The 26,162-nt window shown below is 44.8% G+C and overlaps 3 protein-coding genes and 1 long non-coding RNA gene across 5 annotated transcripts in view; 2 read left to right on the top strand and 2 right to left on the bottom strand.

Moving 5' to 3' along the window:
- Positions 1–1,835: 1,835 nt before the first annotated feature.
- LOC131705229 (carbonic anhydrase 14-like) lies at positions 1,836–4,731 on the top strand. Its single transcript, XM_059007562.1, has 4 exons — positions 1,836–2,069; positions 2,635–2,655; positions 3,431–3,610; positions 4,486–4,731. The coding sequence occupies exons 1-4, from the start codon at positions 1,982–1,984 to the stop codon at positions 4,710–4,712; spliced, it is 516 nt and encodes a 171-aa protein (XP_058863545.1). The 5' UTR covers positions 1,836–1,981; the 3' UTR covers positions 4,713–4,731.
- A 245-nt stretch (positions 4,732–4,976) lies between these two features.
- Positions 4,977–8,408, top strand: LOC131705369 (uncharacterized). Its single transcript, XR_009310328.1, has 4 exons — positions 4,977–5,029; positions 6,778–6,801; positions 6,938–7,022; positions 8,254–8,408. It is a non-coding gene; the product is annotated as an uncharacterized LOC131705369 (long non-coding RNA).
- Positions 8,409–10,165: 1,757 nt separating this feature from the next.
- LOC117965165 (gamma-secretase subunit APH-1A-like) lies at positions 10,166–17,689 on the bottom strand. 2 transcript variants are annotated; one of them, XM_059007816.1, is made up of 7 exons: positions 17,566–17,689; positions 16,393–16,563; positions 15,424–15,497; positions 14,600–14,722; positions 13,736–13,863; positions 13,018–13,141; positions 10,166–11,338 (listed from the first exon to the last, which is right to left on the bottom strand). In XM_059007816.1, the coding sequence occupies exons 1-7, from the start codon at positions 17,580–17,582 to the stop codon at positions 11,274–11,276; spliced, it is 702 nt and encodes a 233-aa protein (XP_058863799.1). In that variant the 5' UTR covers positions 17,583–17,689; the 3' UTR covers positions 10,166–11,273. The 2 variants fall into 2 exon arrangements, with proteins under 2 accessions (XP_058863799.1, XP_058863798.1); XM_059007815.1 differs by having other exon boundaries at positions 17,365–17,666.
- Positions 17,690–17,920: 231 nt separating this feature from the next.
- The window catches only part of LOC131705368 (ras-related protein Rab-13), a 9,402-nt gene continuing 1,160 nt past the window's right edge, over positions 17,921–26,162 (bottom strand). Inside the window, exons 2-8 of the mRNA XM_059007817.1 lie at positions 23,863–23,923; positions 23,023–23,083; positions 22,498–22,575; positions 22,160–22,249; positions 20,624–20,689; positions 20,457–20,507; positions 17,921–20,146 (exon numbers count right to left, since the gene is read on the bottom strand). Of these exons, the coding sequence (XP_058863800.1) occupies positions 20,078–20,146; positions 20,457–20,507; positions 20,624–20,689; positions 22,160–22,249; positions 22,498–22,575; positions 23,023–23,083; positions 23,863–23,923 (476 nt within the window). The 3' untranslated portion in view covers positions 17,921–20,077. The remainder of the gene's footprint in view (positions 20,147–20,456; positions 20,508–20,623; positions 20,690–22,159; positions 22,250–22,497; positions 22,576–23,022; positions 23,084–23,862; positions 23,924–26,162) is intronic.

The raw sequence follows: 26,162 nt of genomic DNA, 5'->3' as shown, positions 1-26,162 counted from the left end.
ATAATTGATTAGTAATCAATTATTCTACCTTTTTAAGTACCTGAAATATCCTTTTCTCTTTTTTCTTTTTTCTTATATATATATATATATATATTTAAGTTTCCAATAATTATATTTTTCATTTTGTTACAATAATAATAATAATAATAATAATAATAATAATAATAATAATAATAATAATAATAATAATGACAGTTGCTGATGATATCAGCAGTTTGTGGCCGGCTGTTTTGCAATGCTGGCTGTTTATTTTAATTACAGAGCAGATTATATTTTGCAAAAAAAACTGACAAAGATTGCAATACCTGTATTGGTACATTTCCTAATAAACCGTGTGTGGCACAGCTTGAGAGAAATAGCACTGCAGACACGAGTAAAACAATACAGCTCAATACAGCTCAATACAGCTCAATACAGCTCAATACAATTCAATACAGCTCAATACAGCTCAATACAGCTCAATACAGCTCAATACAATTCAATACGATTCAATACAATTCAATACAGCTCAATACAGCTCAATACAGCTCAATACAGCTCAATACAATTCAATACAATACAATACAATTCAATACAATTCAATACAGCTCAATACAGCTCAATACAGCTCAATACAGCTCAATACAATTCAATACAGCTCAATACAGCTCAATACAGCTCAATACAATTCAATACGATTCAATACAATTCAATACAGCTCAATACAATTCAATACAATTCAATACAATTCAATACAGCACAATACAATTCAATACAATTCAATACGATTCAATACAATTCAATACAATTCAATACAATTCAATACAGCACAATACAGGTCAATACAATTCAATACAATACAATACAATTCAATACAATTCAATACAATACAATTCAATACAATTCAATACAATGCAATACAGCTCAATACAGCTCAATACAGCACAATACAGGTCAATACAGCTCAATACAATTCAATACAGCTCAATACAGGTCAATACAATACAATTCAATACAATTCAATACAATTCAATACAATTCAATACAATACAATTCAATACAATTCAATACAATTCAATACAGGGGTTCCCAAACTTTTTCTCACCCGAGTCCCGTCTGTTCAGCTGCATTAGACCCCGCGGTCCACTATTAGCACTCCTTGGGGGTGAAATGTTAAAAAACCCCAAAGCAAAGCATGTAATATGTTTAAACCTGTAACATTATCAATAAACCCGCTCTAAACGGTCCTCTGTTCATCTGAATACATATTACGAAAGATGCAAATCACACACAATATGCACTGAGCGAAAAATAAACGAAACACTTTAATTGTAGTAAATAAAATAAATTGCAAAAACGAAACTGTTTTTATTATAGTTTTATTTTTTATTTTGATCAAACCTCTGAATGAGGCGCCTTTTCACGTCCAGCCGTTACCTCTGAGGCTGAACCGTCCTGCAGAAGGAAGCGCGAGCCTTGCAGAAGTTACTTTCTCACCACTGCTCTGTGCAAACAAACACAACTTGCAAAATCACATTCAGTTGGCTTGCAACACCACAATAAATTTAAAACAAACCACTACTCCACACTGCTACTAACTTGATTTAATTAATACTCAAACAGACTTCAAAGCACTCGGTATTTTAAATGTGAATAGCTAATCAGTCGCAGAAACGTATTCCTCAGAGGTATCAATTGAATTTTTCAGCAGTCCGTTATAGCCGGCCACCAGAGCAGCACAAAAACACGTGATGCCCCACCCCCCCCCCCCCCCCCCCCCCACCCCCAAAAAAAAAAAAAAAAAATAAGGGCAATCGGGGGGGGGGGGTCCTTTAAATGCACGCGGGTTGATACTTTACAGACACTCTCTCTCTCTTTCTCTCTCTCTCTCTCTCTCAATCAGCACACCCGGGAATAGCAATTATTTTAATAACATATATAACTAGTATATAAATACTGTATTTTTTGGTATTATTATTATTTTTCTTAATATAAAGTCGACATGAGCCCGGACTGCGGCGTTGCGTTTTTGCGCTCGCTTTTCCTTCTCTTGGTGTGCGGCGGCGGTGTGGATGAAATCCAAGCAGACGGTGAGTAACAGCATCCTTCTAATAGAGACTCACAGCTTGCAGTTTGCACGGTGACGGTGTGTCAGAATATCCTTCTAATAGAGACTCACAGCTTGCAGTTTGCACGGTGTGTAAGAATATCCTTCTAATAGAGACTCACAGCTTGCAGTTTGCACGGTGTGTCAGAATATCCTTCTAATAGAGACTCACAGCTTGCAGTTTGCACGGTGTGTCAGAATATCCTTCTAATAGAGACTCACAGCTTGCAGTTTGCACGGTGACGCTGTGTCAGAATATCCTTCTAATAGAGACTCACAGCTTGCAGTTTGCACGCTGTGTCAGAATATCCTTCTAATAGAGACTCACAGCTTGCAGTTTGCACGGTGTGTCAGAATATCCTTCTAATAGAGACTCACAGCTTGCAGTTTGCACGGTGACGCTGTGTAAGAATAATAGATCTAATTTTGTAGTTTTGTAAAATATGCATGTGTGTATTTGAATGGACGCGAGTGTGACGTGTATCTGCAGCTGTGACGTGTCGTGACCGGACTGATGTCTGCGTGTTTCTCGTGCTTGTGTTTTTCAGGTCCCCACTGGTCTTACACAGGTGAGGCGGTTTGATCTGAGCGAGCGACCCCGTGTGCCGCGCCCTGCACGGAGAGAGCGACCCCGCTGTGGGAGAATGCTGTAGCCAGTCGCTGTCTTTCTTCCCTTCTTTCTTTCTTTTTATTTTTCTCTCTTTCTCTATTTTCTTTCTTTCTTTCTTTCTTTCTTTCTTTCTTTCTTTCTTTCTTTCTTTCTTTCTTTCTTTCCATTCTCAAAATCAGCCTCACGGGCAGCATTTCAACAATAAAAGACTTTGTTTTTTCCTCAGAATTATGCAGATTTTAAACTGCATTTATGAAGTAACTTTTGTCTCTTTATTTGCCGCTCGCCCCAGTTTTCCACGGCTGACAACTCCAATTAGACCCGCAGTGGCGTTTTTGCAACATTGTAAAAACCTCTTTTAATAACGCATGGTTTGCTCCTGAGCTAATCTCTCTCTCTCTCTCTCTCTCTCTCTCTCTCTCTCTCTCTCTCTCTCTCTCTCTCTCTCTCTCTCTCTCTCTCTATCTCTCGCTCATTCTCAATCTCTCTCTCGCTCATTCTCTCTCTCTCTCTCTCTCTCTATCTCTCTCTCTCTCTCTCTATCTCTCGCTCATTCTCAATCTCTCTCTCGCTCATTCTCTCTCTCTCTCTCTCTCTAAAAAGTCCATCAAATGACTAATTAATAAGAAAACAAACAGCACTGCCGAACCTCTCATCTCCCCTTTCCTTCTCCTCTCATCTCCCCCTCTCCTCTCCTCTCTCATCTCCCTGCTCCTCTCCTCCCCTCTTCTCAGAGTCCCATGGTCAGTCTCAATGGCCCGAGTTGTTCCCCCACTGTGGGGGTCTCTCTCAGTCCCCAGTGAATATCGATACTGACTGTGTCAAGCTGGACCCCTCTCTGCGCCCCGTCGAACCCCAGGGGTACAGCACCCTGAGCAGCGACTTCTTCACTCTGGAAAACAACGGCCATTCGGGTGAGCAGCGACTCCGACTCGGGTTCAAATCCAGCGTGTTTCTCAAGGAGAGAACCAGGGTGAACTAACCTTTATAAGAGTGTCCCACAGTCAAAGCACAGCACAGTGTGATACAGTGACAGCATGGGGAAGCATAGGCAAGCATTGTGAAGCACAGACCAAACATACCTCTCTGTTCTTTACAATGCTTCCCTATGCTTTACCAGACCTCTCTGTGCTTTACAATGCTTCCCTATGCTTTACCAGACCTCTCTGTGCTTTACAATGCTTCCCTATGCTTTACCAGACCTCTCTGTGCTTTACAATGCTCCCCTATGCTTTACCAGACCTCTCTGTGCTTTACAATGCTTGCCTATGCTTTACCAGACCTCTCTGTTCTTTACAATGCTTCCCTATGCTTTACCAGACCTCTCTGTGCTTTACAATGCTCCCCTATGCTTTACCAGACCTTTCTGTGCTTTACAATGCTTGCCTGTGCACTACCATGCTTTCACTGTGCTGTGCTGTCTCTGTGGGACACTGTTTGGAGGCAGTCTCGCGGTGCGTTGCCAGGTTTGCAGTCCTGGCTGTCAGACAGATCCGGCCCAGATGGTCTTCAGGAAGCAGGCAGAGGGGCCCGGTGAGAAGCAGAGCCACACTGTGTGTGTGTGTGTGTGTGTGTGTGTGTGTGTGTGTGTTTGTGTGTGTGTGTGCGTGTCTGTGCGTGTGTGTGTGTGTGTGTGTGTGTGTGTGTCTGAATGTCCTTACCTTTTAATATTATTACTCAAATATCCTCTCTCCTCTCCCTCTCCTCTCTCCCATCTCCCTCTTTCTCACCTCTCTTCCCTCACCATCTCTCCTCTCCTCCCTCTCCTCTCCTCTCTCCTCCTCTCTAGTTCAGATGTCTCTGCCGAGCTCCATGTCTCTGTCTCAGAGGTTCACTGCTGTCCAGCTGCACCTGCACTGGGGGAGCAGGGGTAACGGGGCGGGGTCAGAGCACCTCATCAACTGGCAGGCCAGCCTGGCGGAGGTGGGTACCCCCAAACTGACAACCCCCCCGCCGTGGGGTAACCCTGCAATGATTCAGTCCTGCTTCACAGTCATTGCTGAGATTTCAGCCTGATCTCCCCTCTCCCTTTCCCTCTCTCCACCTCCCCTCTCTCTCACTCTCTGCCACCCTTCTCTCCACCTCTCCCCCTCCCTCTCCCTCTCTCCACCTCCCCTCTCCCTCTCTCCACCTCCCCTCTCTCCCTCCCTCTCCCTCTCCCTCTCCCCCTCCCTCTCTCCCTCCCTCTCCCTCTCCCTCTCCCCCTCCCTCTCTCCCATCCCTCACTCCCCTCTCCCTCTCTGCTGATAAAATGAAATGTGTGGAGTCAGCTCCCCGACCCCCCTCTCTCTAACCCCTGAACCAGAGAGTGGTGCTCGTGTCCTTCCCATTGGGTGAGTCCGAGTACCCCCTAAATACACCCTCCCCCACCCTGAGTTAGCACACCGGGGTCCCATTCTACCAGCCTCACCCCATTGTAGTGCTATTGAAGATCATTCAGGAAGGGTATAGCGAGCACACTGGGGTCCCATTCTACCAGCCTCACCCCATTGTAGTGCTATTGAAGATCATTCAGGAAGGGTATAGTGAGCACACTGGGGTCCCATTCTACCAGCTTCACCCCATTGTAGTGCTATTGAAGATCATTCAGGAAGGGTATAGTGAGCACACTGGGGTCCCATTCTACCAGCCTCACCCCATTGTAGTGCTATTGAAGATCATTCAGGAAGGGTATAGTGAGCACACTGGGGTCCCATTCTACCAGCCTCACCCCATTGCAGTGCTATTGAAGATCATTCAGGAAGGGTATAGTGAGCACACTGGGGTCCCATTCTACCAGCCTCACCCCATTGTAGTGCTATTGAAGATCATTCAGGAAGGGTATAGTGAGCACACTGGGGTCCCATTCTACCAGCCTCACCCCATTGTAGTGCTATTGAAGATCATTCAGGAAGGGTATCATGAGCACACTGGGGTCCCATTCTACCAGCCTCACCCCATTGCAGCTGCCCTATACTTGTGCTGCCATTGCCCCTCAGTGTAACACAGAGCCACTGCAGTGCTGCTCTCTGCATTGTGATTGCAGATGGTTTGGGAATGGTATCAATGTTTGTTTTGTTTTGTGCTAATGCAGTGTGTTTAGGGGGGGTGAGGGAGGAGGGGGGAGGGGTGAGGGAGGAGGAGGAGGGGGGCGAGGGAGGAGGGGGGGCGAGAGAGGAGGGGGGGGGGGGCATGCCCTGAAATCAGGACGCTTTTCAAAGCGCTGTGGGAGTCCGTTCCAAGCCGATAGGGTGGTTGCATCATCTCATCATTGCAGAGGAACAATGAGCTGTGTGTCTGAATCCACGTCCTGATTAGGAGCTCAGTCTGATCAGCGTTTTCAAAGAGACCTCTTTCACAAACTGGACTTTCAACCACCAGCTGAGCTGCTAATCCGCTCCAGGGTTCAAAACAAAATCCCCTCCGGCATTTTTGGATCGGTACCACAGTACACTTGCACGGCTGTTCTGCAGCCCCTCCCCCTCATGTTTTTCCCAGGGTCATACAATGCATTTTGTTTACCATTGTTTGCCATGTTTAGAAATATGCTTTACCAGACCTCTCTGTGCTTTACAATGCTTCCCTATGCTTTACCACACCTCTCTGTGCTTTACAATGCTTCCCTATGCTTTACCAGACCTCTCTGTGCTTTACAATGCTTCCCTATGCTTTACCAGACCTCTCTGTGCTTTACAATGCTTCCCTATGCTTTACCAGACCTCTCTGTGCTTTACAATGCTTCCCTATGCTTTACCAGACCTCTCTGTGCTTTACAATGCTTCCCTATGCTTTACCAGACCTCTCTGTGCTTTACAATGCTTCCCTATGCTTTACCAGACCTCTCTGTGCTTTACAATGCTTGCCTATGATTTACCAGACCTCTCTGTGCTTTACAATGCTTCCCTATGCTTTACCAGACCTCTCTGTGCTTTACAATGCTTCCCTGTGCTTTACCACACCTCTCTGTGCTTTATCACACTTTGCTGTGCTTTTACTGCAGGAAATGTTCCCTCCAGTCCAGGGCAAGCTCTCATACAGTTTATCTGTGCATTAAAATACATTTTTAAGATAATCTTTTTTTTTTTATCATGTATTACTGCAGATGTCAGAGTTGTATATTCGATTGGTAAGTAATTGCATTATTATTATTATTATTATTTTTTACGATCAGATGTTACTTTGCTGTTTTAATTGATCTTTGGAAAGGGCTGATGATGAAATCAGATGTTTGGTGATTCTAATCGTGTTTGTTTTCTCGATAGGGGAGACCATCGCAGTCATCGCTGGAGTCCTGTTTGGAGCTCTGGGCATCATTATCACGGCTCACTTCATTATCAAAAGCATACGGTAAGCGCGGCCTCTCTCATCCCTGCCTTTATATGGGGAGCAACAATTCACCCTCATCTAAAGAGGTCTGCAGACAGAAGCACAGTGAACGGTCTCTCTTGATACTATGGGGAGGAGCGACTTGGATTCTGGGGTGCGGGGCAGGCGGGTGGGGTGGGGTGGGGGTGTTCAGTTAGGGGAGCAGTCCTCATCTGCGCATGTCGCTTATTGTGGTCGCTTTGGGACGAGAGTCCCTCACCCCCGCTACAGCAATCGCTCTCGCTGCAGTGACCCGCCGCTCAGTCTAATCCTGCTAAACTAACTTTTCTGTTTGTAGTTCCTCTTCCAGTTGGGACGAGAGCCCCTCACCCCCGCTACAGCAATCGCTCTCGCTGCAGTGACCCGCCGCTCAGTCTAATCCTGCTAAACTAACTTTTCTGTTTGTAGTTCCTCTTCCAGTTGGGATGTTCTGCCGGACAGTATCACGTCATCGGCCAGATTCAGGTTACCACACCCGTACATATTAAAAATAAATAATAATAATAATACATAGCTGTCCTATAGTAATACATAGCCTAGAATAATACATAGCTGTCCTATAGTAATATATAGCTGCCCTATAATATATAGCTCTCCTATAGTAATATAGCTGCCTTATAATACATAGCTGTCCTATAGTAATATATAGCTGTCCTACAGTAATATATAGCTCTCCTATAATATATAGCTGTCCTATAGTAATACATATTTATTCAAAACAACATCATATTTAATAGTCACGGTATGGAATGCATATATACTGCATGGTATCTGTACGCTCTGTTTTAAAGGAACATCCTTTATTATTATTATTATTATTATTATTAAGTATTTTACACTAATATTGAACTACCTTTAACTGTAATTATAAAATAAAACTGAAAACCAGATCAATCGATCAGACAGCCTTTGAAAGTTTAACCCTGCCTGGTTTAACAACAAAAAAACAAAACCAGCGCCACATTTAAACAGGAATGTAAAGGTAATCCCACAGAGGAAGGAAAGGCGCGTTGTGCTACAGCAGGTGGTTCTTTCAACACTGCACATCCCAGACCTTGATAATGAATGGAAGCGAGCGACAGAAAATGAACACAGGAACTATTTTGGCAGCTATGCGATTAATTTGAATCGCACCGATGTATTTATTATTATTATTATTATTATTATTATTATTATTAATAATAATTACATTTGTTTTGTTTTTTCGGAACAGGTCGAAAAAACATGAAGAGCCCAAACAGGAAGTGGTTTACAAGACCTCTAACCTGGAAGAGGAAGTTGTCCAACAGCTGGAACACCAACAGCCTTGAACTTTCACCTTTGATCGGGAAGATGTATATATTTTTAGTTTTTTTTTTTGGGAGGGGGGGGGGGGAAATATCAGGACATTATTGCTATTAGAGTCTGGTCAGCAGTGCCATTATTGTAATTTTACTATTAATGAATCATTTAGCAGACGCATTTATCCATAGCGATTTACTGAGACTAGGGGGGTGAACTCTGCATCATCAACAACTGCTGCTGCTGCTGCTGCAGAGTCACTTCCAATAGGAGCTCGTTTGTTTTATGTCTCATCTGAAGGACGGAGCACAAGGAGGTCTCTCTGCTCCGAATCAGATGCTAACCGTATAAAGTCATATAATGCTACTTGTAATGTAACGCAGGCACGGTAACGAACAAATCAGCTTTGCAGGCAGAGTGCTCTCCTCACATTATTCTACAGTTAAAAAGAAAAGATGCCTTTAATTATTCATTCTATTATCATTATGAGACTGTTGATGCAAATAAAAAAAAAAATCATAAATACATTCTGTTTAAATTATAAAGAGTGATCTACGTATGTATTTATTTCTTGATAAGGTCCAGGTTTGGAATACATCGTTCAGTTCAGCGTCAGGAGAGAGAGAGAGAGAGAGAGAGAGAGAGAGAGAGAGAGAGAGAGAGAGAGAGAGAGAGAGAGAGAGAGAGAGAGAGAGAGAGAGAGCGAGCGAGCGCTCTTGGCTTTGTGAGAAACACACACAATGAAATACAGAGCTTGCTAAGACTTTGCACAGCATCTCTGATTACTGTGTGTTTACAGGAGCGACTTTGTTAAAGCACGTGTGCTTAAGACATCGCTGCCATGTTATTCTGCACAGCTACAACGTCCTTGGTGTGGAAAGACAGCTGCATGAGAAATGCAAGCACAGATTTGCATCAGAAAAAGAACCGGGGTTAGGGTTAGGTTTGTATCCCAGCAAAAGAGATTCACATTCAGTATATCGTGACTGCGCAGAATAACATGGACAGCGAGTTATTATCATGCAAACGTCGAAACAGAAGTAAAAAATAAATAATAAATTGGACCAGCAGAGAGAGAAATAAAAATCAAACAGAAACGTCTTCTAGTGAAACAAACACACACAAAAAAAGTCTTTAATAGCATCTACTGTAACTTTGTTTTGTTTACATGATGGCTGACAAAACATACATCCGTTTACTTCATATTTACAAAATCATAACTTTCTATGTAATGCCCGCAGACGCAGCGCACGACGCCTTGATGCTCAGTAGTAGTTTCTTTTTTTCTTTCTTTGAAAGACAGATTATTTATCAAAGTGAGATTTGTAGTTTTTATTTTGTCAAAAATGATACTGATTCTCTACAAAAGAATCCTGTTGTATTAAATCCTATTTTCTTTACTATTTGATGGTGTTTGCAATCATTCTTTGATCCAATATTGAATCAACAGACCCCAGACACTGCAAAACAGTAAATAATAATAATAATATTACTAATAAATAATATTTGTATAATATGTTATAAAACACATATCATATTTATGGCGTGTCTTATTAATATAATCTTATAACACAGAGCTCTATCCACACAGCTTTAACCCGTGAATTGTGTTTTCAAAGTCTAGTTTTTATTAATAAAATCAAGTTTGCTATTCCTGAAACCTGTTCTTAACGAAACCCGCCAACAGTCCAGAACAGTTACAGGAATATCAAACTGGATTTTGCAGGGCTGGGAATGAGACTCCTATTGCACAGCAGTGTCACCCAGTCCAGGTTTTACTGCTACCAGCTTGATCAGCCCCCAGTGTGTCTAGGTAACAAGCTCAGGTGTGTGTGATTATTAAACTCACAGTGAAACCAGGACTGGATCACACTGCTGTGCAGCGGGAGTCTGATTCCCATCCATGCTTTATTCATAAGGAAGACTTGAAATACCTGGATATATCTGGGGGTCTGTGCCTCGCTGTAACCTTCCTTTAAGAAGTTATCATCATTATTATATATTTACATTAAACAAATACCCACCCACTTTGTTTTCTTAAGCTGAACACCTGAGTCATTCAGCAGACGCTTTTATCCAAAGCGACTTACAGAGACTAGGAGGGTGAACTCTGCTTCATCATCAACTGCTGCTGCTGCTGCTGCTGCAGAGTCACTTCCAATAGGAGCTCGTTTGTTTGACGTCTCATCTGAAGGACGGAGCACAAGGAGGTGAAGCGACTTGTCTTTGAAGTGTCTTTTTTTTTTTTTTTCATCCAGCTAAAGGACTCGAAGTCCGAAACGTCCCAATATCATTGATAATCAATTGTTCACATTTTACAAAACAGGACCCGTAAAAATATACATTTAAATCGAAAACGTTCCAGTTTCTCTCAACCACGTCTCTCTCTGGACTCAAAACTCTTTATTTTCGTTCACAAGCGAAACCACCGCAGTAAAACGCCCTTGGAAATGATTCCCCCCCCCCCCCAAACAAATCGACACTTGAAAAACGAGAAATAAAACGAGACAAAATGTACACGACCGCTTTCTCTCTCTCTCTGCGACGTCTTTCGTTTTGTCCGATTTTATTACAGAAGTGTTTCTGTTTTGTGTTTTCTCTGTACCAGCACCTCGCCTCTGTCCATTATAATGTGCAGCACGGCTCCCTCTGGTGGCCAGATCAGGAATAGTTGCGAAAGTTCTACTTAGTCCATTTTGCAGGGATGGGAATCAGACTCCTGTTGCACAGCAGTGTGATCCAGTCCAGGTTTTACTGCTACCAGCTTGATCAGCCCCAGTGTGTCTAGCTAACAAGCTCAGGTGTGTCTGATTATTAAACTCACAGTGAAACCAGGACTGGATCAAACTGCTGTGCAGCGGGAGTCTGATTCCCATCCCTGGTTTGTTGGTGGCCTTGTCCTCTGCAGTGCTGCCTGTCTCAATTGCTTGTATGAACTGGACAGGCACTTTCTTAGTCCTCCGAGGGGGCCTGGAGAGCTGAATAGACCACCACGCGATCGTCAATTTTCTGTTTGCCTGTCGGAGGAGAGGAGAGGGGGAGGAGCGGAGAGGGGGAGGAGAGGAGGAATAGAAGAGAATTAAGTCAACACGCATTTTTTTTTTTTTAAATGATCATGGAAAGAGAAAGCAGTTTGAAATGTCATTGATTTTGCTTCCTTTACAATAAATAATAAAAAAACGGGCTAGACCCGCACCCCCGCATCATCATCATCATCATCATCTTCACCTGGCTTTGCTGAGCCTGTCTGGAGACTCCTAACTGCCCACCCCTGTGGAGTTCAGAGGAGGAACTCTACACTGCGAGGGTGTCGCAAACGTGTGTGTGTGTATGTGAGTAAGTCTTGTGTGTGTCAGTGTATAGTGTGTGTGTCAGTGTATAGTGTGTGTGTAAGTCTTGTGTGTGTCAGTGTATAGTGTGTGTGTCAGTGTATAGTGTGTGAGTAAGTCTTGTGTGTGTCAGTGTATAGTGTGTGTGTCAGTGTATAGTGTGTGAGTAAGTCTTGTGTGTGTCAGTGTATAGTGTGTGTGTCAGTGTATAGTGTGTGAGTAAGTCTTGTGTGTGTCAGTGTATAGTGTGTGTGTGTAAGTCTTGTGTGTGTCAGTGTATAGTGTGTGTGTGTAAGTCTTGTGTGTGTCAGTGTATAGTGTGTGAGTAAGTCTTGTGTGTGTCAGTGTATAGTGTGTGTGTGTAAGTCTTGTGTGTGTCAGTGAATAGTGTGTGTACGTCTTGTGTGTGTCCGTCTTGTGTGTGTCAGTGTATAGTGTGTGTGTCAGTGTATAGTGTGTGTGTCAGTGTATAGTGTGTGAGTAAGTCTTGTGTGTGTCAGTGTATAGTGTGTGTGTCAGTGTATAGTGTGTGAGTAAGTCTTGTGTGTGTCAGTGTATAGTGTGTGTGTGTAAGTCTTGTGTGTGTCAGTGTATAGTGTGTGTACGTCTTGTGTGTGTCCGTCTTGTGTGTGTCAGTGTATAGTGTGTGTGTCAGTGTATAGTGTGTGTGTCAGTGTATAGTGTGTAAGTCTTGTGTGTGTCAGTGTATAGTGTGTGTGTCAGTGTATAGTGTGTGTGTCAGTGTATAGTGTGTGTACGTCTTGTGTGTGTCCGTCTTGTGTGTGTGTCAGTGTATAGTGTGTGTGTGTAAGTCTTGTGTGTGTCAGTGTATAGTGTGTGTGTGTGTAAGTCTTGTGTGTGTCAGTGTATAGTGTGTGTACGTCTTGTGTGTGTCCGTCTTGTGTGTGTCAGTGTATAGTGTGTGTGTGTAAGTCTTGTGTGTGTCAGTGTATAGTGTGTGTGTGTGTGTAAGTCTTGTGTGTGTCAGTGTATAGTGTGTGTGTGTGTGTCCGTCTTGTGTGTGTGTCAGTGTATAGTGTGTGTGTGTAAGTCTTGTGTGTGTCAGTGTATAGTGTGTGTGTGTAAGTCTTGTGTGTGTCAGTGTATAGTGTGTGTGTGTAAGTCTTGTGTGTGTCAGTGTATAGTGTGTGTGTGTAAGTCTTGTGTGTGTCAGTGTATAGTGTGTGTGTGTGTGTGTGTGTAAGTCTTGTGTGTGTCTGCTTGCGTATACTTTGCCTCTAGCATGAGGTGGCCTTTGACACCTCTGAACCAAATTACAATGTGGACGGACCACGGCTCCCATCAGCCTTGAATCGCAGCCCCACCCCTGTACCCCTGTACCCCCCGGTCCAGGTCAGGGCGCTCACAGGTAAAGCAGCGCTGCAGGGTGCGGACGGACCCCCCAGCCGTGCTGAAGGCCCACGCGGCCGTGCCCGCGGTGAGGAGGTAGATGGGGACGAGACTCGTCTCATACCAGGGGCACAGGAAGGTCTGCGGAGAGACACACACACAGAGAGAGACCAGCGTCACTACAGGGCAGTAACAAGACTCCTACTGTACAGCAGCAGTGTGGAGTAGTGGTGAGGGCTCTGGACTCTTGACCGGAGGGTCGTGGGTTCAATCCCAGGTGGGGGACACTGCTGCTGTACCCTTGAGCAAGGTACTTTACCTAGATTGCTCCAGTGAAAACCCAACTGTATAAATGGGGAATTGTATGTAAAAAAATAATGTGATATCTTGTAACAATTTGCCCTGGATAAGGGTGTCTGCTAAGAAATAAATAATAATAATAATAATAATAATATTGCACAGCAGTGTGATCCAGTCCAGGTTTCACTGCTACCAGCTTGATCAGCCCCACTGTGTCTAGCTAACAAGCTCAGGTGTGTCTGATTATTAAACTCCTAGTGAAATCAGGACTGGATTCCAAGTCTGATTCCATCAACAGTGCTTCACGATATTTAGACCGACGCTGCAATTACTGTTTTTTTTTTTTTAATTTTTGTAAAAATTAAAAATCTAATAAAAAACAAAACACACATGCGAGCCCCTCCATGCACCAGCAAGAGGGAACTGGGATCTCACCAGTGCTGAGGTGACGAGGTGGGAGACCACCACTCCCATACCAGCCAGCCACTTCCCCCGCTCGCACGCGTCGAAGAAAATCACCCCCCAGAAAGTGTGCAGCAGCACCAGCGCCATCGTGAGGAAAGCTGGGGTACAGCAGGAGAGAGACGAGAGGGAAGGAAGAGGGGGAGTCACCACAAAGCAACAACAGGAACGCGCCCATGCACAGCTCTGGATAAAAGACTTGCATCACATAGAATATTAGAATTGATACGTCATTTAAAAATATATCACATAAATAAATACATACAGAAATAAATAAATGCAAGTATAATTGATCTTATTTATCATCAACATGGAAGTCAAAAGAAACTTAAAAATGATATCACTTATAAAAAAAATAAAAGTCTACCAGCAGGAAGCCATAATAGTAGTTCAGTATTTCATGATAGATTTCCAAATGTCACTTTTTTCAATTTGTCAGTTTTTTTTGGTAAGTATGTATGCGGAAAAAACTACAGAAAAGCAGCATGAGCCAATTATTCGATTATCGCAACGCAGCCCTCCACAGAAATCAGGGCGAGGGTCTCTGGTGTGGATCGGGGGGCTGATTCACCGTTCAGAGTGAAGTAAGAAACAGCTGCTTGGGTTTGTGTGGATCGCTGATCTCCACAGAGTCTCAGGAAAGCAGCATGAAATCATCACAAACTCAAGCAGCTGTTTCTTAATTCACTCTGAACGGTGAATCAGCCCCCCGATCCACACCAGAGACCCTCGCCCTGATTTCTGCAGAGACCTCCATCCTATGAACCGAATAATGAATGGGTGCAGCTCTGGTGAGCTTTGCTCTTGAACCCGTGTCCGAGGCCGGGCGTCACTGACCGGAGGTGATGAAGAAGTGGGGGGAGTCTCCGTGTATGCCCACGATCCCGGGACCCAGCGAGTCCGTCAGGATGTTAACTCCGGAGAAGGCACCGCTGATCAGCCCGAACGCCAGCCCCGACACTGAGCAGGAACACAGGCATGTTGCAATTCAAAATGCATTTCATTAAAACTGCATCCAGATCCTAGCAGCTGAATGATCTCAAGTCAGTCCCTGGATCCCAGTGATTCAGATTCAACTGCATGTGCTTTTACTGTGGGAAACTTTTATAAGGGTTAGTTTACCTCTCTGTGCTTTACAATGCTTCATTATGCTTTACCACACCTCTCTGTGCTTTACAATGCTTCCCTATGCTTTACCAGACCTCTCTGTGCTTTACAATGCTTCCCTATGCTTTAGCAGACCTCTCTGTGCCTTACAATGCTTCCCTATGCTTTACCAGACCTCTCTGTGCTTTGCAATGCTTCCCTATGCTTTACCAGACCTCTCTGTGCTTTACAATGCTTCCCTATGCTTTACCAGGCCTCTCTGTGCTTTACAATGCTTCCCTATGCTTTACCAGACCTCTCTGTGCTTTACAATGCTTCCCTATGCTTTACCAGACCTCTCTGTGCTTTACAATGCTTCCCTATGCTTTACCAGACCTCTCTGTGCTTTACAATGCTTCCCTATGCTTTACCAGACCTCTCTGTGCTTTACAATGCTTCCCTATGCTTTACCAGACCTCCCTGTGCTTTACAATGCTTTCCTGTGCTTTACCAGACCTCCCTGTGCTGTGCTTTTACTGCAGGACACTTAAGGGAAGCCTTGATTGGTCTCTTACCGTACGCCATCTGCTGGAGAGAGATGGGAGACCTGCCGTCCTCACTGATAGATGCTAGCCCTTGATCAGCCTTCCTAGAGAGAGAGAGAGAGAGAGAGAGAGAGAGAGAGAGAGAGAGAGAGAGAGAGAGAGAGAGAGAGAGAGAGAGAGAGAGAGAGAGAGAGAGAGAACATTTAAATACAGTACATTAAAATGATTTTTAGTTTGTGATTCTAGCAGACGCTTTCATCCAGAGCGACTTACAGAGACTAGGAGGGTGAACTCTGCATCACCAACAACTGCTGCTGCTGCTGCTGCAGAGTCACTTCCAATAGGAGCTCGTTTGTTTTACGTCTCATCCGAAGGACGGAGCACAAGGAGGTGAAGCGACTTGTCTTTGAAGTGTCTTTTTTTTTTTTCCATCCAGCTAAAGGACTCGAAGTCCGAAACGTCCCAATATCATTGATTATCAATTGTTCACATTTTACAAAACAGGACCCGTAAAAATATACATTTAAATCGAAAACGTTCCAGTTTCTCTCAACCACGTCTCTCTCTGGACTCAAAACTCTTTTTTTTTCGTTCACAAGCGACACCACCGCAGTAAAACGCCCTTGGAAATGATTTCCCCCCCCCAAACAAATCGACACTTGAAAAACGAGAAATAAAACGAGACAAAATGTATACGACCGCATTCTCTCTCTCTCTCTTTTTTACGTCTCATTTGAAGGACGGTGGAGTGACTTGCTCAGGGTCACGCACACACACACACACACACACACACACACACACACACACACACAGGGAGTCAGTGGCTGAGCCGGGATTTGAACCTCCTGGTATCGAGACCCCTTTCTCTAACTTAAGTGTCTGTTAAATGACTAATTCACCATCATCACCTTCATAATAATAATAATAATAATAATAATAATAATAATAATAATAATAATAATAACAGTAATAATAATAATGATGGAGTCGTTGACACACTTGAGCAGCTTGTAGTTGGCGAAGCGGAAGGCCTCCTGCAGCAGCACCGACACGGCCGCCCCAAAAACAAGCAGCCCGGACTGGAGACTGGGGTTTCCACGATCACTGAGCTGCACCCCGACAAACCACACGAGAGAGCCCAGCAGCACAGACACCAGCCAGAAGAACGACCTGGGGGAGGGGGAGGAGAGGGGGAGGGGGGAGGGGGAAGAGGGGAGGGAACAGTAGGGTAAAATTAACAGGTACTTTAATTTAAATATCTGATTAATTATAGATTAAACACTTTTGGAAATGACGGATTAATAAAAATAAATAAATAAAAAAATCCTACTGTAAACGTACAGCGTGTGAAGCGATTACATTTAGAAACATTTAAAAGAACCTCAATAAATTCAACAACAAACTGCTGTGAAGCCTTTCTCGGCGTGTTCAAGGTCTGCAGTTTATTATATTATTATTATTATTATTATTATTATTATTATTAATATGAAACAAGCAGCTGCACGCAGTCTGCTGAAAACGCGCGACACCTGTCGACTGATAAAGAAGTTAAGAGAAATAACGAAAAAGTATTGTTTTCTCTACTAGAAAACTGTAGTTTGCTAATTTTAAGATTATATATATATATATATAATGTGTGTGTGTGTTGTGCATGTGGCTAATTTTGAGCAGAGTAAGAACAAGGCGAGCAGAAGCCAAAGACGCTAAAAATTACAAAGATATCTATCGGGAACAGTGTTGCGAACTACCAGAAACACTATAATAATAATAATAATAATAATAATAATAATAATAATAATACATTTATAACAACACCACAAAGCAAAGACCCGCCTTTCTTTGCGAGTTTGAGAAAAACAACAAACAAAAAAAACACAACAGTAACTGGTCGCTTTTATATGGTCGTAAAAAGACATGACACAATAATAATAATAACATTTAAAAATACGAATAAACTAAATTAAAACTCACCCTGCAACGAGTATTATGATTCTCAACGGATCGACCGCTACCGTCAGTGTAAACAACGCAAAAGCCGGGCCAAACGCAATGAAAGCACAGCCGACAAACACCGCCAGCCCCATTGTCCGTACCCGAAGAGCCTTCCGTGCAAAACTTAAACAAAATAATCCAAAATCAAACAAAAAACAACAACAACGAGACGCGTTTTACCCTTCCTCTTTCGGCATGTTTGTAGATTTCTGCTTCCGACCTACAAACACAGCATCACGCCGGCGAGGGGCGGGGCGAAAACCTGCCCTCCTGACCAATCAGCTGCGGCAACGCCAGATTGCTGATGTCGTAGCCCAATGGGAGAGGGGCGGGACGGAGTAGGCGGGCGTTCTTTGTTCTTCTACTGCGCATGCGTCCCCCCCGCCCCACCCTAGGTTACAGGTGCATCATGGGAGTTGTAGTTTTTCTTTTAATCTGTACATTGCAATTCGAGGCACACACAAGCGGGAAGTTTGTATGTAAAATGTTGAATAGAAGTAAATAAATAAATAAAGGAAACACAACTACAAATAAGTAAGCAGTCTGGGACGCTTCCGAGTTTAATAAAGCACAATATTATCTGAAATGTCAGTACTGTGCAAGAAAATAGAACAAAAAAAAAAGTGACAATGCATTTTTAGTGTCGGTGTGAAACGTGCTGCTTTCCAGCGACTGTTTGTTCTTGATTTGAAATGTAATAATTTGACCCTCCGATACAGAGACTCCCAAAGGCTGAGCGTTTAAGGATGCGGGTCAAAGACGTGACTTAGTATAGGGAAGCATTGTAAAGCACAGAGAGGTCTGGTAAAGCATAGGGAAGCATTGTAAAGCACAGAGAGGTCTGGTAAAGCATAGGGAAGCATTGTAAAGCACAGAGAGGTCTGGTAAAGCATAGGGAAGCATTGTAAAGCACAGAGAGGTCTGGTAAAGCATAGGGAAGCATTGTAAAGCACAGAGAGGTGTGGTGAAGCATAGGGAAGCATTGTAAAGCACAGAGAGGTCTGGTAAAGCATAGGGAAGCATTGTAAAGCACAGAGAGGTCTGGTAAAGCATATTGATAAACAAGGCAAAGCAGATTAAGCGATGGTAAATGCACGGGGGGAGGGGACTGCAAAAATACTGTGCAAAAAAATACAGTTTCCTAGGGGATTAACTGCACTGCCCAACAAAGAGGGAATCCGCACAAGCCAGCAGTGTAACAGAATCCTGCTCCCCGGAATCTACAATGAAGACGTTTTATTTTACAAATGTATAGGAACCCTGCAACCCTTCACCCCCCCACCCCCATCTTAAAACATCTTTCTGCTGCCCCCCCCCCCCTCCATCACATCACACACATGCCTTTTCCTGTCACTTTACATCAATACTGGACACCCCCCCTAGTCCCAGTCAAGGCTTTACAATCCATTCTCCTACCTCTTATTGAGCTTGTTACCTACACACACTGGGGCTGATCAAGCTCCTAGTAAAACCTGGACTGGGTGACACTGCTGTGCAATAGGAGTCTCCCATCTCTGATCTATCTTTATAAATATCCCACTCTACCACCAATACACTGTTGCTGTCCCCTATAAAATCAGCTAAAAACCTCCTTCAACCAACGACTATCTATCTACAGGGATGGGAATCAGACTCCCGCTGCACAGCAGTGTGATCCAGTCCTGGTTTCACTGAGTTTAATAATCAGACACACCTGAGCTTGTTAGCTAGACACACTGGGGCTGATCAAGCTGGTAGCAGTAAAACCTGGACTGGGTGACACTGCTGTGGACGACAGATATACTTATGTTGGTGTTAATAAGAGGTAAGCTAATGGGCTCCACAGCCTTGGCTAGTCCTCTGTTCAACCCTCTCATACTCTACAACAAACCCCCCACATTGTTAATAACTCCCCCCCCCGATTCCTGTTTCCAATTTCCAATTCCATTTCCAACGCCTTTTTAAAAATCAATTCCCAATTCTCAATTTCCTTTTTTTTCAAAATCAATTCCTTACGAAGGGATTGGAATTGATATTTTAGCGATGCAGTAATAATAATAATAATAATAATAATAATAATAATAAGAATGATAATAATAATAATAATAATAATAATAATAATAATAATAATAATAATAATAATAATAATAATAATGATTTGTGATCGTTCACCTGCTTTCATGTCATTTGAAGCTGGTTTTTAAATCACCTCTGTTGTGAGAAGCTCATTTTAACACAACGCTGTTGCTGAAATCGGCAATTCTGATCAATGGCGAGGTGTTTGGAATTGATTAAAAGGGGGGGTGGGAATTGGGAAACTGGGGGCTCGTCCGGGTTACACGGAATACTCGCAGGACTCCGGGAAACGCTCGGAACGCTTCCCGCATACCCTAACATCACGGAACGCCATTCCTCCATTCCGTGCTCAGGATTCCGAGGACCACGCAGTGGGATTGTGGGGCAGATTCTAAAACCGAACACTACTTTGAATCAATGAAGAGGCTGGAACACTGTTGGCAATTATTATGGGCTGTCGTCATCGTCTTCTTCTCTTCCTTCTGCTTCTTCGTCTTACAAAAGCTGTGTCTCTCTGATTTGATTGGATTTGATTTGGGGGGGTGGGGGTGGGGGGGGGGGGGCTGGGTTTATCGGCGCAGCTGTAGCGAAGCTTTGAGTCCCAGGGCTGTCTGCGTTTTCCCGGCGTTTTCTCTCGTTAGACTAACGAACACTTGGAGGTGTTCTTATCGGTCGAGTTCATCTTGACCGCTCGACCTCCGCCACCCTAGACACACAGGGGGGAAAAAACGAAGTTATAACTTGTTTAGAGCAGAATGGGATCAATTCACAGGGCTGGGAATCAGACTCCTATTGCACAGCAGTGTGATCCAGTCCAGGTTTCACTGCTACCAGCTTGATCAGCCCCCAGTGTGTCTAGGTAACAAGCTCAGATGTGTCTGATTATTAAACTCACAGTGAAACCAGGACTGGATCACAGTGCTGTGCAGCGGGAGTCTGATTCCCATCCCCGTGTTCTCTCAGATTGTGAGGCTCGCGGAGGGCGGTAATCAGGGGGCCTTTGCGAGGGAACTTACTGATTTCTTGTCCGATTTCAGAAGGATGTCTCGAGCCAGTTCTACGAAAGACTGAAATCAGGGAGAGGAAAAAATAAGAGTCAATTCCAGCGGGTTATCCGGCTCATCATGCAGATTAATGCTGAAAGGAAAACGGAAGGTAACATTGAAAAGCACCCCGACCCCACCTCCTCCACGTTGATGCTCGACTTGGCGCTCGTTTCGAAGAACCGGATCCCGTGATCCTTCGCCAGCTGGGATCGGGAAAAACAGAGAAAAATAAACACGGGATTAGAGCGGAATGTGATGAGAGAGAGAGAGGTGTGATGAGAGAGATGTGATGAGAGAGAGAGAGAGAGATGTGACGAGAGAGGTGATGAGAGAGAGAGGTGTGATGAGAGAGATGTGATGAGAGAGAGAGAGGTGATGAGAGAGATGTGATGAGAGAGGGAGAGAGAGGTGTGATGAGAGAGATGATCACAGAGCCTCAGAAGAGCTGCTCTAATCAGGCCCCAATGATATCTAAAATAACCACCACCCTGAAAAACAAATACCTGATACACTGGGAGAGCCAAGTAAAATCACAGCATAAATTAGAGTGCTAGCAGAGTTTAAACAGACCATACGCCCTGGCAGAATATCTGGTCAGAGTTAAAGACCAGAAACAAAAACAACTACTGACCAAATACAGATTGAGCGAGCACACATTAGCAATCGAAAAGGGTCGACACAGAGCCACGTGGAGACCCAGAGAGAGGAGATTGTGTGAGCACTGTGAGTTACACCACATAGAGACAGAGCTCCCCTTCCTACTGCACTGCCCCAAACACAAGCTGCTCAGGGACACATTCATACCCAAATTCACGAGGCACATCAGTGACTTCACCCACCTCACAGAAACTGAAAAACTACAAATATTTTTAGGAGAGGTGGGGATAACATGTGCACTAGCTGCTGAATATGTGACTGCCTGCCACAGTCTAAGAGAAACAAATGAACCTGCACTGAAAATTGTCTTTTCATTGTGTCTGTTTATACACTGTACCTGTCTGTTTGTAGGGTTATTCTGCTTTGGCAAAACTTGTTTATTCCTGTCATGCCAATAAAGCTTATTGAATTGAATTGAATTGAATTGAATTGAAATTGAGATGTGACGAGAGAGATGTGATGAGAGAGAGAGGTGTGACACGAGAGAGAGGTGTGATGAGAGAGAGAGATGAGAGAGAGAGATGTGTTGAGAGGGCGCTGTGCTGTGAAGAGAGAGAGGTGTGTTGAGAGGGCGCTGTGCTGTGATGAGAGAGAGGTGTGTTGAGAGGGCGCTGTGCTGTGATGAGAGAGAGGTGTGTTGAGAGGGCGCTGTGCTGTGATGAGAGAGAGAGGTGTGTTGAGAGGGCGCTGTGCTGTGATGAGAGAGAGGTGTGTTGAGAGGGCGCTGTGCTGTGGTGAGAGAGAGGTGTGTTGAGAGGGCGCTGTGCTGTGATGAGAGAGAGGTGTGTTGAGAGGGCGCTGTGCTGTGAAGAGAGAGAGGTGTGTTGAGAGGGCGCTGTGCTGTGATGAGAGAGAGGTGTGTTGAGAGGGCGCTGTGCTGTGATGAGAGAGAGGTGTGTTGAGAGGGCGCTGTGCTGTGATGAGAGAGAGGTGTGTTGAGAGGGCGCTGTGCTGTGATGAGAGAGAGGTGTGTTGAGAGGGCGCTGTGCTGTGGTGAGAGAGCTGACAGGACTCACCTTCTCCCCCGTCTCTCGCGGGACCTTCCTCTTATTCTCGATGTCACACTTGTTACCCAGGAGCATCTTGTTCACCCCCACAGAGGCATTCTGGGAAAAACAGGGGGGGGGGGGGCGCGGGGGGGATGAGACAAAACAGGAATTATAAATGTCCAAATGTACATGAATATTGAACATTTCTGTCAATACATGACATGTAGTGTGTGTGTGTGTGTGTGTGTGTGTGTGTGCGTGTGTGTGTGTGTGTGTGTGTGTGTGTGTCTCTGTGGCTGTGTGTGAGAGTGTGTGTGTGTGTGCGCTCGTCTCTCTTCCTCAGTAATGACATTGTAACTCTGTACCTCTTTGATGCTCTTCATCCAGTTCTGAATGTTCTCGAAGGATTTCTCGTCTGTGATGTCATAGACCAGGATAATCCCCTGAAAAATCACAAGCATCACAATGGAATGAGATCGCTGCTCCAGCGGTTAGAGAAAGGGGCTCGATACCAGGAGGTTCAAATCCCGGCTGAGCCTCCGACTCCCTCTGTGTGTGTGTGTGTGTGTGTGTGCGTGTGCGTGTGCGTGTGCGTGACCCTGAGCAAGTCACTGAACCTCCTTGTGCTCCGTCCTTCGGATGAGACGTAAAACAAACGAGCTCCTATTGGAAGTGACTCTGCAGCAGCAGCAGCAGCAGTTGTTGATGATGCAGAGTTCACCCCCCCTAGTCTCTAAGTCGCTCTGGATAAAAGTGTCTGCTAAATGACTAATTCATCATAATAATAATAACAATAATAATCATAATAATAATCATAATAATAATAATAATAATCGATTCTCTGGACACAGCGCTGTGTAAAAATACGAGCTGATTTTGGGGGTACTCACCATGGCCCCCCGGTAATACGCTGTCGTGATGGTTTTAAATCTCTCCTGCCCAGCTGTATCCCTGAGAGAGAGAGAGAGAGAGACATATGGAAACGACTCTTAGACCCTTGTTAACATATTGAATTCCACCCCCTCTATATAGAATGAACTCCCTCAGCTTCATAGAGTCCAATGAAAGCTGCTGAATAATGTTCCCTTGTTAACATATTGAATTCCACCCCCTCTATATAGAATGAATTCCATCAGCTTCATAGAGTCCAATGAAAGCTGCTGAATAATGTTCCCTTGTTAACATATTGAATTCCACCCCCTCTATACAGAATGAACTCCCTCAGCTTCATAGAGTCCAATGAAAGCTGCTGAATAATGTTCCCTTGTTAACATATTGAATTCCACCCCCTCTATATAGAATGAACTCCCTCAGCTTCATAGAGTCCAATGAAAGCTGCTGAATAATGTTCCCTTGTTAACATATTGAATTCCACCCCCTCTATATAGAATGAACTCCCTCAGCTTCATAGAGTCCAGTGAAAGCTGCTGAATAATGTTCCCTTGTTAACATATTGAATTCCACCCCCTCTATATAGAATGAACTCCCTCAGCTTCATAGAGTCCAATGAAAGCCGCTGAATAATGTTCCCTTGTTAACATATTGAATTCCACCCCCTCTATATAGAATGAACTCCCTCAGCTTCATAGAGTCCAATGAAAGCCGCTGAATAATGTTCCCTTGTTAACATATTGAATTCCACCCCCTCTATATAGAATGCGCTCCCTGTGATGTCATGTTCCAGTAGTTTCAGGTGTTCTCTCTTTGCTTCCACACTGTTAAACACTCACCACACCTGCAGCTTGATCTTTTTCCCCTCCACCTCGACCGTCTTCACTTTGAAATCGATCCCTGAGATCGGAAGAGACAAGAAACCGATTCAAATCCAGCCTGCGAGTGACAGCCATCCCCCATCGCCGTGGCTACGCCTGCGAGTGACAGCTATCCCCCATCGCCGTGGCTACGCCTGTGAGTGACAGCCGTCCCCCATCGTCATGGCTACCTCCGTCCACCCAGACCCCCTGAAGTGGTTCATGATCCCACTTTACCTGTTAAACCTCCCGGAGTGGAATAGCGCCCCCTGCAGGACCGGGACTGATCGCACAGCCCTGGTCTACAGGACAGCATTGAAGAAGAATTAGCAACGAAACGTTTCATCACAATGGGGTAAGCGATTCTCCAGATATGCGAGTTGTTGCTGAGCGTGCTAGACAAGACTTGCTTTCCCTCTCCCCTTTCCTCTCCCTCTCTCCACCTCCCCTGTCTCTCCCCTCTCCCCTCTCCCCTCTCCCTCCTCTCCCTCCTCTCCCCTCTCCCATCTCCCCCCTCCCATCTCCCCCCTCTCTCTCCCCTCTCTCCACCTCCTCTCCCCTCCCCCATCTCCCCTCTCCCATCTCCCCCCTCTCTCTCCCCTCTCTCCACCTCCTCTCCCCTCTCTCCCCTCTCCCCTCTCTCTCCCCTCTCCCCTCTCTCTCCCCTCTCCACCTCCCCTCGTGTGTGTCTCTCTTTCTAGATTCAATCGAGGAAGTGTCCACCCATCCCTGGAGACCAGCATTCCTTGGAACACAGAACAGATGCATTCCATGACAGGGATGGGAATCAGACTCCCGCTGCACAGCAGTGTGATCCAGTCCTGGTTTCACTAGGAGTTTAATAATCAGACACACCTCAGCTTGTTAGCTAGACACACTGGGGCTGATCAAGCTGGTAGCAGTAAAACCTGGACTGGGTGACACTGCTGTGCAATGGGAGTCTTGTTGCTTTGCAGACGCCCCTGGAGGGGTACTTGGGGGTACACGAGGGGTTAAGTCAGACAGGAATGTGTCCGGTGGGGGTAGCTGTGCTCCCTCGGGAGAGTCTGGGCGTTTCAGAGAGAGGGAAGCAGAGATCCCGGAGATTGCAGACTGACTGTCTGCAAACATGCAGAGAATGCACAGACTGTGTGGGAATACAGGGAGGGAGCCAGGTATAGCATAGGCAAGCATTGTAAAGCACAGAGAGGTCTGGTAAAGCATAGGGAAGCATTGTAAAGCACAGAGAGGTCTGGTAAAGCATAGGGAAGCATTGTAAAGCACAGAGCGGTCTGGTAAAGCACAGGGAAGCATTGTAAAGCACAGAGAGGTCTGGTAAAGCATAGGCAAGCATTGTAAAGCACAGAGAGGTCTGGTAAAGCATAGGGAAGCATTGTAAAGCACAGAGAGGTCTGGTAAAGCATAGGGAAGCATTGTAAAGCACAGAGCGGTCTGGTAAAGCACAGGGAAGCATTGTAAAGCACAGAGAGGTCTGGTAAAGCATAGGGAAGCATTGTAAAGCACAGAGAGGTCTGGTAAAGCATAGGGAAGCATTGTAAAGCACAGAGAGGTCTGGTAAAGCATAGGGAAGCATTGTAAAGCACAGAGAGGTCTGGTAAAGGATAGGGAAGCATTGTAAAGCACAGAGAGGTCTGGTAAAGCATAGGGAAGCATTGTAAAGCACAGAGAGGTCTGGTAAGGCATAGGGAAGCATTGTAAAGCACAGAGAGGTCTGGTAAAGCATAGGGAAGCATTGTAAAGCACAGAGAGGTCTGGTAAAGCATAGGGAAGCATTGTAAAGCACAGAGAGGTCTGGTAAAGCATAGGGAAGCATTGTAAAGCACAGAGAGGTCTGGTAAAGCATAGGGAAGCATTGTAAAGCACAGAGGGGTCTGGTAAAGCATAGGGAAGCATTGTAAAGCACAGATAGGTCTGGTAAAGCATAGGGAAGCATTGTAAAGCACAGAGAGGTCTGGTAAAGCATAGGGAAGCATTGTAAAGCACAGAGAGATCTGGTAAAGCATAGGGAAGCATTGTAAAGCACAGAGAGGTCTGGTAAAGCATAGGGAAGCATTGTAAAGCACAGAGAGGTCTGGTAAAGCATAGGGAAGCATTGTAAAGCACAGAGAGGTCTGGTAAAGCATAGGGAAGCATTGTAAAGCACAGAGAGGTGTGGTAAAGGATATTGAAAAACAGGGTAAACTAACCCTTATAAAAGTCTCCCGCAGTAAAAGCACAGCGGTCCCTGTATACACAGCTGTGGCGTCAATAGCGTAGGTCCCTGGCTGCTTCCACGCACG

This window comes from Acipenser ruthenus, chromosome 35 (genome assembly GCF_902713425.1).
Source record: "Acipenser ruthenus chromosome 35, fAciRut3.2 maternal haplotype, whole genome shotgun sequence".
NCBI classification, from domain to species: domain Eukaryota; kingdom Metazoa; phylum Chordata; class Actinopteri; order Acipenseriformes; family Acipenseridae; genus Acipenser; species Acipenser ruthenus.
The sequence above is the reverse complement of the archived record's forward strand: the minus strand, read 5'-3'. Positions and strand labels throughout refer to the sequence as shown.